We start from the raw sequence: 15,934 nt of genomic DNA, 5'->3' as shown, positions 1-15,934 counted from the left end.
TGTATCAAAGCAAATCTGTATCATTCTAGAAATATAAGATAGGCCCCAAATTAGAAAACTGATTAACATAATTGACCAAAATAGCAGATCAAAGTGGAGGGAACTCACAAAATCATGAAATTTAATAAGACAACTATTTTTGATAAAAGGTCTTAATAAGGAATAGATTGATACATCCTTAATATGATGAAGACATCCACAAAATATCTATAACAAAATCATACTCTATGGAAATGTAAAGACATTTCATCTAAAATGAGGAAGAAGTCAAGCATGCCTGCTTTCATGTTTATTATTTAGCATTGTACAGAAATTCTAATCTGTACATTAAATAACAATAGAAAAATAAAAGATACAGATTAGAAAGCAACAAACAAAACTATTGTAATTCATACATAACTGATTAGTTACAAAAAAAATTCAGAAGTTTACAGCTATAAGAATTAATAAGTTTTATAAGATTGCCAAACAAAAGACAAATATGCAAAATTTCAACTGTATACTAGCAATAGTTAGAAGGTGCAATTTTAGAAAATCTAACATTTAAAATAACAAAAAATTAGATACACATCAATAAGTCTAACAAAAGACATTTAAGATTCTCATATACAAAATTAAAAGGCTGAAACAAAAGACTTTAAAGAACAACTAAACAAAGGAAGAGATACACTATGATCATGAATAGAGAGTCTCAATATCACAAGAAATGTGAAATTTCCCTAAACTACCTTATAGACTTCAAACAAGTCCAAACAAACACTGGCAAAAAATTTTGCTTAATGCAACTTTAAAATGGATAAGAACAATCAAGTATCAGCCAACATTGAACTAAAGGAATAGGCTAGTGATTGGCTCTTCTAGATATTACAACCTTTTTCTAAAACAATAGTAATCTGCAATTTGTGCTATTTATAGAGAAAGTCAAATAGAACAATGGATAGAAAAAGAATCCAGAATAGATTCTTTATATGTGGAAATCTATATAGGACAGAGCATGCACATATACTTGGGAAAATATGCCAGAAAATTATTTACCCATTTAGAAAAAGAAATATGGATACATTATAGGCTGAATATCTGTGTCCCCTTATGTTGAAGCCCTAATCTCCAATGAGAGGGTATTTGGAGATGGAGCCTTTAGGCAACAATTAGATTTAGATAAGGCCATGAGTTTGAAGCCCCATGTTGGGATTAGTATTCCTGTAAGAAGAGGAAAAGACACTAAAGCTTGCTTTCTCTCTCTCTCTACCATGTGAGAACACAGTGAGAAGGCAAGTCAGGAAGAGAGGCCTACCCGGAGATGAATTTGCCAGAATTTGATCTTGGACTTCCCAGCATCCAGAAAAGTAAATGTGTGTTACTTAAGTTACCCAAAGATGATGTTTGCAATACACATAATAACAAAGGATTGAATCTAGAGTATAAAACAAGCATATGTGAATCAGTATAAAAAAGAAAATGATAGAAGATAGTGCCGAACAAGCACTCCCACAAGAGAGGAAACATTAATGACTAATAAGCACGAAAAGATGATTAACCTGGGCAACCAAGGAAATACCAATAATACATCATTTTACATGCATGTACATACATACATGTGAATCAGTATGACACGTGCAAGTGGAGCAGTAGGAAGTGCCACATTTCACCATTGGGAGGATCAATTTACAAACTGATATATACAGCCACTGTATAAATGACCTTGTCGCTACCTAGAAAAGTTGAACACATGTATACCTTATCTCTATCAAGATTATGCCCTAGAGAAACAATTGTACATGTGAACCAAGAGATATATATAAAAATCTTCTCTATGATATTAACAGAACCACAAAAACTAATACCAACTTGAATGTCATCAGCATAAGAATGTTAATATGTTATATATTAATGCAAAGGAATATTATATAGCAATGAAAATATCCAAATCACAGTGTTGTATTCATCTATATTGTCAAATACTATAATCAACACTTACTGGAAAAAAGTCAAAGAACTAAGAGAAACAGAAAAAGACAAAATCTAAATCTATATCATCCTACATATATATCACAATATAAATAAAATTTAATACAGTATTTTCCTCTTGAACCAAAAGGAAATGTGAAAACCATTTAGGGCGAGCAAAAGTACTGGCAATGTTCTATTCCTCAGTCAGTGGGTTTACGTCTGTTCATTTAATTATTCCTTCATTAATCTGTGCACATTATACTGTATTATATACATCTATACAATTAAGTTTAAACCTTGGCAAATCTCAGGTATTTATGTTCAGTCTCTATACATAGTCATAATGGAAGAAGTCACATAGACTCAAATAATACCTTTAAAAATATATAGATGATTATGGAAAAATCTGTATTTCTATTCTCAGGACCTCCCATCTCCTGTGGCTATTCAATGGCCTAGATAAATGCCCAGAAGTTTTTCTCTTTGGCAAATAATCTCACATTCTTCTTAACTCTACAGAAAGCCAATATTTTCCAACAATGGACAGAAAATTCTCAGTCCCCAGAAAGTGCCACTATGGCCAGAAGGTCTCTGCAGGCTGCCATTCTGTATTCCTGTCCCTTGGGAACCTGCTTAAGGAGGTGACACCACCAGGGAGCAGTCATTTCCAGATGTTTATCAGCCTCTATGCACACAGTGTTCTCTTTTCACAAAGGTTTCAAAAGGCATCTCATAGTCAGATCCACACTGAGCTTTCTAATGACCTCTTCAGCGATTTTATGGAATCCATTAGACAGTGGAATGAATCTGACCTAACATTCCTATGTTCATATATGAATTTACCACAGTGAATCTCACCATGTGTATCCACAAGTTACTAATTTAAAAGAAAACAAGTATAAGTAAATAGCAGAAAGATTAGAAGAATAGAAGGAAGGGAATGGAGTGGGAGGATGAAAGGGATGTACTGGGGACTAAATTAGAACAAATTATATTCCATGCTTTTATAATTATGTCAAAATGAATTCTGTTGTCATATATAACTAAAAAGAACCAATAAAAAATATATATGTGTATATATAAATTGATATCTCACTAGATGGTGTGACAAATCCCTCCCTCTCCTAAGTCCAAGGCTAGCTGTGGCTAGCTGTGTCTCGGTTTCTGTAACAAAAGGAACTTGGTAAAATGCCCCAGTGAGAGGGTTAATTCTTAGGCCAATTATACCTATTAGCAGGCTGAAAAACTTCTTTTCTTTAAAGCTTCTCAGTTGCCTCCTGATTTTAGCAATACATCTGGGAGAAAAATCCTTGCTCTCTCCAGCATCCACTTTTGGGTTTACATATATCATAATCTTACCAGAGAAAGAGGTCTGTTCTATCCAAATATCGCAAATCACTTTAATTTTATCAACTGCTATTCTCTATACCTTCTCTAGCTTCGTCTTTTCTTTCCCAGTATTATGACAATGGCTAGAAGAACTCCATGCTATGCTCTCCTTATCTGTATAGCAGTACTAAGCTGGCACTAGTACCTTCTGGCATGTGTCCCACAGAATAGCCAAAGTGAGGATGAGTCCCCATTGATAAGAAGTGGCTGAGGGTGGGGGGTATTAGTGAGGGTATCTGGCCATCGGGCAGAGCTTTTGTGTATTGTCTTCTTGAACAGAGTTGAGTCTTTCACTAAATAGGCTCCAAACTCAAGCTGGACCAGTGTCATACATAAGTAAGAATAATGGTGCTTGATCCCTTCAGACGCTATGCTAGCCTCTAAAGGGCTAATATTCAGGACAACAAGCTAAAAAGTTGTCTCAAGGAATTTGGATGGGTGAAAGAAACAAGAGGCTTTAAAATATCAATTATCTAAGAAAATCTAACTTTCCCTTCTGTTTTTGGAATGTCAACACACCTTGGCAGGAGAGGGTAAAGTATGTGAATGGAGTGAAAATATTGCCTCTGGGATTCCATGTTTAAAATGTAAACATGGACATATGGACCAGTATATAGCACCTCTGTCTTCTCTCCTGGGCTGTAAGTTGGATTTGACCTTCTAGAGATCAGTTTTGCTGTTATGTGTATCTTCTTTTCGACCTCCTCATAACTTTGATTCTGTGAAGTTTACATTTAAAAATGTGGTGCCAAGTATAATCAACCATTTCTACTTCTAGTGTTAAAGTTGAGCCTTTGATTAGGGAAGTGTTGTTGAGTCAACCTGAGAACACAGGCAAGAACTTGGTCTCTCAGACCCAGGCTGCAGAATACAGTGAAGAAGATTCTAAGACCCACTTAGCACAGACAACCCAAGAAAGCTCTAAAGGAAATGTGGTGAGGAGGCATATATCTGCTATCCATTAGGGAACAGCTAAAAATCAGAAAGCTAAAGAGAAAATGGGATTCTTTAATATAGGTTTCATGAATAATTCTTGGAAATTTCAAAATGAAACTTGATAAAAAACCTCTCTGGAAAGGCTCAAAGAGGTTCTAGAATAACATCTATAAAAATATAAACATGAATTTTATACTTTGTACCCCAAATAAAATAATATTAGCAATTAACATCTGGGAGAAAAAACATGTAATCTGTTTTCGGGCTCCCCAAAAAGAACTCCCACCCCCCCAATGAAGAAATGTTGGACTCACGTTAGTGACATATTCAATATCCTTCCAAAGGATGCACTCCCTGGGGAAATCAGCCAAGTCTAAGAAGTGATCCACCACCACTTGGCCAATTAAATCGTGGCGAGAGAACCTGTCAAAGTCGTACACAGAGAAGTGAAGCTTCCGAGCCTCAAGGTCATTGTAGGGAACTGGGAATAAAAACACTTCATCAAACACAGGGTTCAGGGTCTTTCTGTGAACTTTAGTCTGATGTTTTGTTTTCCGATCAGGAAGCAAATAGATCTTGACGTAAGGATCTGAAGTCCCAGAAAAGTCCTTGGCAGGCAAATTGACAGCTTTGTGAATCTTCACTATGAGCTGCTCTAAATCGCAGTCATATTTTAAAATGAAGTTCAGTTTCCCACAAGCTTTGCTGTTACTCCTTCTCCCATCATCATTATCCAATGACCTCTGCTTATATAATTCAGGTTTAATTCTACCAATTCCAGTCAACTGTTCCTGTTTTTGAAGCTGCTGGATATTGAAGTCCGGGTTTGACAGGTTGAGTTGTCTTCGGATTGAATTATGCCTTAAATGAAGAGCAAAACAGGGTGAAGTTATAACCTTATTAGCTACGGGTCTTTCAGAAACTTGTGTCTGGAATGTAGGTAGCTCTTATATTATGTTAAGAGCTTAGATCTGTGGGCTTTTTTTTTTTTTTTTTTTTTTTTTGGCCTAAATTCAAAATGCTCATCAATGTGAGTAAGCTGCTCCCTAAGGCTTGAAGCTCAAAATTGAGGCTGGTATCAGGAAATGAACTTACTAACATGTGACCTTGAAGCTTTAAAGGTTTAATGCACTTTCTAAACTGTCTAATGTGCCATTAAAGAAGCTTATCTGGCTGGTGGAATGTAAAGATTTGTATGGGCTACTTTAAAAATGAAATTATTCACCTTTATAGATAATATCCTGAAATTGAAATACTTAGCTAAGTGTATTAAAAAGAATGAATGCATCTTTCTCAAAATTGCATAGAATTTTGTGTCATTGACTTACAAACTTAGAAGGAAGTAAATGAATCCTTTCTGGTTCAATCAAATAATTTCATCACAAGAACACAGTTTTTGCTCATGTGACTAGGATGTGTCTGCCTACAGGGATTGTGCTGACTTTGACAGGTACAAGAGACAGTGTTGAGATTGTGTTTTTGCTGTGCCATATGGGTGATTAGCGATCAGGAGGATTCATATCTGAAATAAATAATAATGGCACCAAAATTAAAGATGAGCTACTATAAATGAAGATAGGGATTAAGTTAGAGAAGCTTGGATGTTGATATTTACAAGTTAAATATTTGCCAATGGAGTCTACTTGTCTACTTTTCATCCTATAAGCTTATTGGTTTGAGTTAGAAGTTTCCCTAAAATTCTCTTTAAAACCTGTTTTACCTGTGTGGATCCTCACAAGTTGAAAAGGGTTTTGTTGTTGTTGGGTTTTTTTTTTTTTTGGTACCAGGGATTGAACCCAAAGGCACTTTACCACTGAACCACATCCCCAGCCCCTTTTTTTAATTTTTAATTTTGAGATGGGGTCTCGCTAAGTTGGTTAGGTCCTCACTAAATTCTTAGGCTGGCTTTGAACTTGTGATCCTCTTGCCTCAGCCTCCCAAGCTGCTGGGATTACAGATGTGCACCACTGCACCTGGCACAAAGTTGGTTTTAGGTTATTTTTGCTTGTTTTCAGCCCCGAGTTGACAGTCTTTATATTATGTTATATGTAGCTACTCAATAACATTAAATAAAATAGTCTGCAGTAAAAGGGACAGCCAGGATGTCTCTGAGGGACTAGTAAAGAGGTGGAGAGGCAGAGCAAACACTGGTATTTATCTTTAATTTTTTTCTTACAACTACATTGTGACATAAAGATGTGATAAACAGACCTCAAAACATGGTTGAAATTATTCAACCTCACAGATGTCACAATGAACATTCCTCTTCCTCCAGAAATATCCTCCTGATCACTAATTATCCATCTGGTATAACAAGAGCACTGTCACAGAGCTGTCACTTATATTTGACACCAAACATAGTCCCCAAAAAGCAGATACACCCCAGTTACAAACATTCCTTAATGTGCAAAAACCGTGTGGTCTGAGATTTCAATTTCTTCCAGAGAAACCCACATTCTTAAGGTTTCTCTGCGTCTCATTATTTTAGGGGTCCAGGAGGCAAATGCTGGTAAGTGACCAAACTGGCTTTCCACACTAGTACAGCTAGGCCATTCCCTAGTCTAGAATTAGAACCAGTGTGGTGCTAGAGCAGAGCTTTTATCTTGCTCTGTCAGCCTCTGTGGACAAAAAGAATTGTCAGGAAGCAACAAAGGCAAGAAGAGGATGGGACCAGTGGCATCTTCCTCTGCTACTGATTTTTCTATATGGGTTAGATCCAAAAAGGGCCCAAGCTTTGGTACTCAGTCAGTTCCCACAAACCTGAGTGGGGATTAGTTAATAGGACTAACTAGTGGGGATTTGTATGGACTATTCTAGGTGCTGTTTAGTTAGTGGTACTGATTTACATAATATATATGCACCTTCAAGATCCACTGGATGCTCCTTCTTGGATTGGAGTCTGATGTAGCAACAATTCTATGTCTCCCAGGCCCAGCTACTCTGCGGCCCTTTCCTCCCTGGGTGGCTGCTGAGCAGAGTCTCTGTGAATGTCACCTTTGAGTTTTTTTTTTTTTAAATGGCTATGTATTCATCACATCTCAGCAATGTTTTGTTTTAAATCTTGTCTGTAGGACTAATTCTACCAAGTAAATTTAAATTTAAAACACATGGATTTGGCTACTTAGAAATGGAACATATTCTGTTGTACATGTGCGTTTTTCTTAGACACAAAATGTGCAGAGAAATTAGTACTACATGTTCGGACCTTGCTAACCACAATGGATTGCCAGCAGGTAGAGGGAGTGAGGTGGAGAGGGCATAATGGATTTGTACTTCAAAGGCCAAAATAAAATTTCATTCCAAGTACCTGATTGCCCACGAAGACCCATATTCAAAATTTCAATATAACCAAAGATTCTTCTTAAAAACCAATCACAAATATGAATACTATTACCTACCAAATGTATTACATGCTAATTTATTTCCCAATACTTTTTCCCCATTCAGAATTACTCCTAGGCAAATAGTTGAATTTTACTGTAAGGTACTGGCTTAAAGCAGATAGCAAAGACTAACCAGGCACAGCAGTTTCTCATTGCCTGGGGCTCCTTTCAGGCGGCACTGAGTTTACTAGAGTTGGGGGGAGGGGTAGAACAGAGAAGTTCAGAACAGCCAGAGAATCTGGGTAACTTGTTACTTCCTGCATAACAGCTCCAGGGGCTGAGAGATGAGAAAGTAGAGCAGGAAGGCTGCCCCAGGGACACAAAGGAGAAGATGAGGTAGAAGAAATTGAAAATCAATATTCCATAGCTTTTATAGGCTACTGAAATGGAAGCAGGAAGAAAAAGCAAATCCAAAGCAAGAGGGAAGAATGATCCGAACATAGTGTTATGACCTGAGCTCTCTCCACCCCAAAAGGGGGGGTTTCTAAATGGTCAATGGAGGTGGTCTTTGAGTGTAGTATACAAGAGGTTTTTCAGGACCAGGTCTGGAACTTTAATATCACAGAGTGACATCGATTATGATATTGAGTGATCATGGTCAGGGGGAATCTGTGTTCAAAACACAGTTTTCTGAGTAGATGTGGGGATCCTGGATTTTGGTGTTCTCAGGACTCAAAGTGCACAATAAATGGAAAGAGAAAAAAGTAAACCTCAAGGATGGTGGGAGAGGGAGGCAGAAAGCTGAAAGATAGTCTCCTCTGTAAATAACTTGCTACAGAGAAGCTGGATGCTGGGATTTAAACTCAGCTTCCTCCACCTCTCGTTCTCTCTCAGGGGCAGCAGAGGCAATTTCCTATCATGGAAGAGACAGGGAAAAGAACTTAAAGACTGAACTTGGCTGAGAAATGAAAAAGACCTGAACTGGAAGATTTGTGGTTGAGCTTGTTGAAAGTTTGAGTTCAAATATAATTAACAAATTTTGTAAAGTGGGTTTCCCATAATAAACTCCAAAACATACTTGTACACCTGAAGCAATCTAAGCCTTGTGCTGAGCTGTAGCCATGAATAAGGAAGAGGCAGGAGCCCAGAGCCAAAAAGGTTTTCCTTCTTTCCTTTTCTCATATGTGAATTAACCAGTCCCAGCTCTAGTATCAGGCCCTGACTCATCACCCAAATAGCCAACTATGTCCATCAGATCTTAAGAAAGAGGACATTACTGTAATTCAACAAATGTGAATATGCAAAGGAAGGTGTCAAGTGGAGCGGAAGTTATAGAGAAGCACAGTCCATGCCTTGAAGGAAATAACAGGTCAGGCAAGCGAGGAGATAGTCCTCCAGGATCTGTAAAGCAGGGCAGATGGGGATAAGTCAGTACTTAGGGGTTAGAGAGCCTGAGAGCAGAAAGGGAGAATGAAAGTCCTCTGGCTTAGGACATTTTCATGGAGCAGATGGTACTTGAGCTGGGCTTGCCTATTTAATTTAGCCTCATCCTTATTCTCTTCCAAAGTGATGTTGTAGACGTCCAGAGAGAAATTAACTAATTTTCATCTTGGTCTCAGCTCTCTAAGAGGATCTTCAGCTGTTTGACTCCAGCAGTTTTCATATAAGCCCAGCTATCATACCCCTTTACATATATGTCCACCACATCTCACATTCCAGGTTCTATAAGAACCAGTGTTTAGAATTCCCAACATCCCTTTCATCTCTGGGTTTAAGGTACAACCATGGACAAGTGCACTCTCTTCCATGTTCCCTCACCTCAGTGGCCTCATCTCAGAGGTGAAACCCGACCTATCCCTTCCCTGGTTCTGGGGTACTAGTGTTGGCCAGGCTTCAAGGTCCAAGGAGAGACAAGACAGAATCCAACTGTAACTTCAGAACTATCACTGATTCCTTGACTACATTCTAGTCAAGGCAGGAAGTGTGGAAACACTGGAGACAGGACGCTGTTTATCTTCTCTGAAACTCCCATGGTGGTGGAGAGGCAAGAGTTTGGTTGTTCTAAACCATAGCAGACATAGAAAGGGAAGAACTAGACAGGGGCTGTTAATACACTTCAAGGACAGGAGGGAATGGGAACCTGAGATTTTCTTGGCTTGGGCTTCTCTAGTGAATGAGATAATGAAGGCATCAAGCATCAGGCCTTGGGGCCAGTAGAGTAGTGTGGTCAAGGGCAATTCAATACACTGAAGTATGACCTGCTTCTTCACACCATTTCCCAAGTTAAACAGGTTAGAAACCTTGGTGTCACTGTCAAATACTATATCCCCCATAACCAGCAAGACTTCTGCCCACCAACACCTTATCTAAAGTCACTCATATCATCTGTGTCTTTCCATTCCCACTGTTCCCATGACAGGCTTGGACTAGCCTTCTGTATCCACTCTTTGCCCTATCCCGCATATCTTATGCATTCAAATTAATCTTCTAAAGAACAATTTGAACACTTCAATGTTTGTAACTGATGCTTTTCTTTTGGGTCTTTAAAGGGAGGACTATATTTTTTCTAATACCAGAACCTAATAGAGAATTTGACACATAACAGATGCTTAATACACGTGTTTATAGTAAGTATACAAACACCATGAACTTAACAATTTCTGAAAATTAAATCCCAGTAGAGAAAATATACATTTATATCTAGTTTCAGGGTCTCATGGAAGTTGAGATAGGTCTAGGCAACTTCCACTTTTTAAGTTGTTAGTTTATTAAAATCTGAAGAAAGTTCAAAAGCTTTTTGCTGTCAACACAAAAACATAGGTTCACAGAAACGTGCTACTCATGATTACAACATTTAATCTTTGTGTACTACTTATGAGAGTTGTGGCCAGTAAAGGGACCCAAGTTTAAAATGTGATAGTTATCTTATTCTTTCAATCCTGTCATTGTATCTCTGTACGTCTGTGGATTGCTTAATTCAGAAATAAGGTCAAAAGTCTAAATGGGAGACTCTTAATGAATGTGAAGCCTGAGAAAAATGGCCTTCTGCCAGTCTCACACCATTATGGGCCCTACTCAGTTTATACTTCTGGCCATTTGCCATTATTGACAGCAGAACAAGAGAAAAGCAGCCTGCTATTGATCAATGTATTCTATCAGTCATTCATGGAAAAAAAAATCTGCTATATACCAGGCACCAGGTACAGAGAAAGAAACAATATAGATGTGGTCTCTGAGTTGACAGAACTCTTTGTCTAGTGGGGAGTATAGGCAATAAATAATCACATAGAAATAGTGTTCAATAAAACAAGGCAACATGAGAACTTAAGAGTGGGAGGGAGTGCAGGACAAAATGCATCTTTCAGGTGGGGTGTCAGGGAGACCTTTGTGGGCAGGAGATATTTTAGCTAGGACATTCAAGCTGCAAAGGATCCAGGAAAGGCAAAGATAATGGAAAAGCATTCCTGGCTGAGGGAACAGTGGTGTGAAGGTCTCTAGGTAGCAGGAGGCTTGGTATACTGAAGGAAGCAGGAGAGATCCAGCTAGTGTAGCTGGACTGTGATGAGCTTTCTATAGGCAATGCCTCCTACAGAGTCCACGTAAACAGTGTACACTGGGGTTTGCAACATGGAAGATCTGGTAGGAGGAGAGGCTCTGCCAATACCATGCAAGGCCTTCACAGACATGTTAAGAAGTTTGTGATACGACCAGTCAGTTTTCATAGCACCAAAGTGTTATATACAGGAAATTTGAGAAGGCTTAAATAACCAGGATGGACTTTCATCTTGAGACATGAATGAGGAAATGAATTTGACAGCCTTTCAATGTTCCTTCTATTTTGGAGAACCAGAGATTTTTGTATACTTGGGATAGGGTCCTTTATAATAAAGCTCTGGTATTGAAAAACTCTTGAAAAATGAAGATATACACATTTCCAACACATTAAATCATTAACACAGAGAGATTTCACCCAAGTTGAAAAGAATTAACAGGAATTTTAGATAGTTTTAATAGTAATTGAGCTAACTAGACATAGAATCTTACATGCTTGGTCTTGTAACCACAGAAAGTCATCCTGACCAGAAACATTTGAAGATAAAACAAGGTTCATCTTTAGGGTATTCCAAATGGCACTGGTATGAGCCACATGTATCCAATTTGAAAAAAGTTAAGATTTCCAGTGTAAATGCTAATGACAGAAGCTATGGCAATCATGGTGACAAGGAGGATGTCCTTAAATGGGAATCTAAGTCATATGCGCAACTGGGCCAAAGAGGTATCCTCAGAACCCTGCAACAAGTGATAACTGCTATGGGACAGAAACAGTGAGAAAGGAAAGGACATAATGAGAAAGAAGGTAAAAGAAATAACAGCTGGCAGAACAGACTACTCAGGGTCATTTCAACAGAGTACTTTTCCCCTTCTCAAATATGTTACTTAAAAAAAGAATGTTAAAAATGTTTTGGAGATGAAGGAAATTTCATTTGCTTTCCCCCTTTGTCAGGAAAAAGGTTTGTGTGTGTGTGTGTGTGTGTGTGTGTTCTTATAATGCAACACAATCACTAAAGAATCAGAGGACCATACACTACTAGACAAAGATATGTATCTGCAAACAGAACCCACAAAACTAGGTCAGTAGTAATTTAAGTATGAATGTTTTAAATGCATAAAGATGCAAATTCATATTTAATACTAGGTCAAATGCAGCTGGGAAGAATTTAGTTTTCTAACAGCAGTTCAGCTATTGCTAAACCTGATTTTGGCCATCAGAAAAGATAATTTAATTGCATGTCTCCCAAACTAAAATAAATCTAAATGTAAAATTCATTTTACAGGGATAATTCCTTTGCTTTCCTCTCTCTCTCTCTCTCTCTCTCTCTCTCTCTCTCTTTTCTTATACCCAATTTCTACAAATCAATAGGGAAGATAACAACGGTTTTTCTCTTTTAAGCAAATTATATTTTTGATACACAGGGTACTCATATATTTTTCTAGAATAAATATGATAATTATAGTGATATTATTGGTATCAGTTTATTACAATTATATGGCAGAGTGCTCAGATCAAATCTAATAAAAACAGTTTTATCACCCTGCATTGGAGGAACCCAGACAAGATAAATTATATGCAGAAAAGAACCAAATAGAAGACAATTTCACTGGAATCCTCATCTAAAAGGCTCCACATCTTAAAGTACTGAGAGGATTTTATTATGAATCTGCACCACTGCATGAACTCCATGATGGCATCAAACAGTTCTAGTTATATTTAAGTCTTAAATCTGAAGAGAAATCCTAGTGATAAAATCTGAGGGTTTCTTGTAAATCAAATGGCAAACAACCGCCCATTTCCTTACAGAAGAATATTTTAAGTTTAGCTCTTTGGTTCAGAATTGGAAATGATGCTAAAACAGGTTTCTGAAAAAATTAAACTGTAAACTGTCATATTCCATCCCCCTGAATGTGAATGAGCAGAGCCTCTAGGATAAACTTGATTAACATAGAAAAGGGTAAAATCTTATTTCTGTTTCTACAGAATAAAAGATTTCTTGAAACACCCCCAAACTGTGTTCATACTGTCCAAATAATAGCACATGCTATTCCTTTACTACCCAAGCAAATGTTTTCATTTTAAAGAAAGGTGATTCTGTGTTTTTTTCCCCTAACATCTCTTACTAAAACTAGGCTGTTATATCCAGTGGTATAGAATTGGCTGTTTAGCCTCAAACCCACCTTTCTGCAATCTGAGTTGAGAATAGGCCTGTCTCAATGACAACAGTGATAATAATACAAAAAGCAAACTGGCAGCACTTACTAGGTGCAGACCTGTGTAAGTGTATGTTGTCATTTCCTTTTAAAAATCACCTCAAAGTTGGTATTATTCTACTTCTCACATAAAAGAAATGGCACATACAGACGTTAAGTAATTTGTTCAATGTTACACATATAGGTAATAATAGATCAATTCATTAGACCTAAGAGCCCATGATTTTTATTACTCTCCTTCATTATTTCTCTACTGTTTAAGAGCGCAAAGCACCCAAACAATAGAAAGAGAGTAACCCAAGGTTTCTAGGTACTCTGTAGGCCTTACAAAGGCTGGAGATGGACAAAGACCTCCAGCTACATTGTGGAATCTAAAGACAGACTATTTGTGACTCCTAGGCCAGGCCAGGACAGAGACACAGTGAATAAATTCTGCAGCTCTAGGAGAACAGCAGAGAACAGTAGTGAAGGAAGAGCTCAGGTTCTAGTGTTGGTTGAACCAGGGTTCAAATCCTGACTTGGGTGCTTGACTTTGTTACTTAATCTTCTCGACTTAAGTTTCTTCTATTATAAAATAAAATGATAATAGCATCCATATCAAAGTTTTAAGTTATAATAAAATAATGCACATAATGTTTATACATTATACTAGATACACGATAAGTTCTAACAATGTTAGCTATTACTTTTATGGACTTGGTAGAGACTAAGTAGCACTCAGGAACTAACTCCTCATAGGAAGCACAGTTTTCCCATACTCATATTTCTGATACTGAATGGACATCTAAAAGGTTACATGCTTCTTGGCTATTCAATGCCATAACTGACAAAAAAGGGAAGGGTGGTCTCTGCCTTGCATATCAGAAAGGAAGTGGGCATTACTGACCGAGCCGATGAGGTTGGCTCTGTAACTTGGCGCTGCACACGGACGCCATGGGCACAGTTCTCCTGGACCCCCGGCTGGGTGGAGAGGGGAATGTCAGGGGAGGTGTGGCTGATCTTCATGGAAGAGTCAGGGCAGGGTGTGGGCAGATCTAGGAAGTCCTCACTGTTCTCCTGCTCATTGGTCTCTGTGTCCGTGCAGTTAAAAGGTTCCTGGTTGTTGTCTTTGCTACCAGAGAGTAGGCCTCGTTCTCGCCATGGAACCCAGCAGAGTTTCCAAGACACGAAGAGAGACACGCCAAAGAGGGCAAGACCACAGGCAGTGACCACGAGAGTCAGCAGGCTCACTGAGATATCTGAAAAGAAGCAAAGATCAAAGGTCAGTGTGATTGTGCCTCCAATATATATCCATTGCACTGTGTGAGAAGAATCACAGTCTCATCCATTTATTCCTAAGGAGGTGATTGCAGGAGGCCAGGCTGGGGGATGCTGCAGGGTCACCTGATTCTGGGGCAGTAACAATGAGAATTTGGACGCAAACCAGAGGACCAGCAAAAGCAGAAAGAAGGTAAGATAACACGCAGGATGTGTATAGAAACAATGAGAAGCCTGCAGCAGCAAGAAACAGGTTATATTCTGGAGGAGGAAAAATGTTCCGCAAGTTGAATGAGACCCTATCCTACATGCACACAAATCGTTAACGTTTTCTGAGCAGGGTACTTGCAATTGTTATTTAAAATTACTGTGGGAGGAGGAGGGAGGGGTGAGAGGAAGAGGAGGAGAAGGAGGAAGAAGAGGTGGAGGGAGAAGAGGAAAAGAAGAAGGGGATAAGTAAGAGGAGGAGGAGGAAGGGCAGCAATAATAACAAAAACAACAATCAGCTGCAAGAATAAAGGAGAAGAAGAAGAAGATGGCGGCGAGGGGAGTGCATTGCCCCCGTGTGCCGCGTCACTGTGTGGGAGAATGATGAGTCAGGACGGCTAAAGGCTATCTTGTTAGGAATTTCCAGCAATAGTGGGGTGCTCTGGAACCTGGAGGAAGGATTTCCATCACACGAGGATCGGCTACGGGGACTCAAACGTGAGAGATCTGTCGCACGGAGGGTAACACTGCTTATTCAGCAAATCGCCCCACGGCTAGAGTCTGCAGCGCGCGCTGGGAAACAAGGAGATAGCGACACAGGGATACAGCGCTGCAGTTTCTGCCAGCCGTGCAAGCACTGTACTCAGTGCTGAATTCTGGGTTCGAGACGGGGGAAGGAAGCGGTCCAATTCGGTTCTCCACACCGGTCAGACCACAGAGGAGGCCAGCGGCCACCATCTTGGAGAGCTGACGTCACCATCCCTGTTTTCGACTGACCGCAGCTCATTCAGCCATAGAACAGGTAATTTCAGGCTGCCATTCGCCTGCGGCTTGCAGACAGATTACTCAGGCTCAGTGCTAAATAACCCGCGGAAACTGCTTCTTGGAGCCTGCTCTTATCAGAGCATACACCGAGCACAGAGCGGCCGAGTTCCGGCTCCCGGTACTGCTCTGGCCCAGGGCTAAGGAGCCCACGGAAACTGCTTCTCAGTCCGGGTCCTGCTGAGTACTGTGGAGGTAAATAACAACCGAGCCTTCGTGGGCAGTGGCAACAGGACTGAGACGGGGACTGTGAGGGCCGGTCAGGACTCACCCGTTGCTTTGGT

General features: G+C 39.2%; 1 protein-coding gene across 1 annotated transcript in view; it reads right to left on the bottom strand.

The window, feature by feature from the left end:
• Positions 1-15,934, bottom strand: part of Syt9 (synaptotagmin 9) — a 176,640-nt gene that overhangs the window by 96,007 nt on the left and 64,699 nt on the right. Inside the window, 2 exon segments of the mRNA XM_048788274.1 lie at positions 4,590-5,136; positions 14,251-14,602. Coding sequence (XP_048644231.1) covers positions 4,590-5,136; positions 14,251-14,602 — 899 coding nt within the window.

The sequence above is a fragment of the Marmota marmota genome, unplaced genomic scaffold, assembly GCF_001458135.2.
Source record: "Marmota marmota marmota unplaced genomic scaffold, marMar, whole genome shotgun sequence".
In the NCBI taxonomy this organism is placed as follows: Eukaryota; Metazoa; Chordata; class Mammalia; order Rodentia; family Sciuridae; genus Marmota; species Marmota marmota.
The sequence above is the reverse complement of the archived record's forward strand: the minus strand, read 5'-3'. Positions and strand labels throughout refer to the sequence as shown.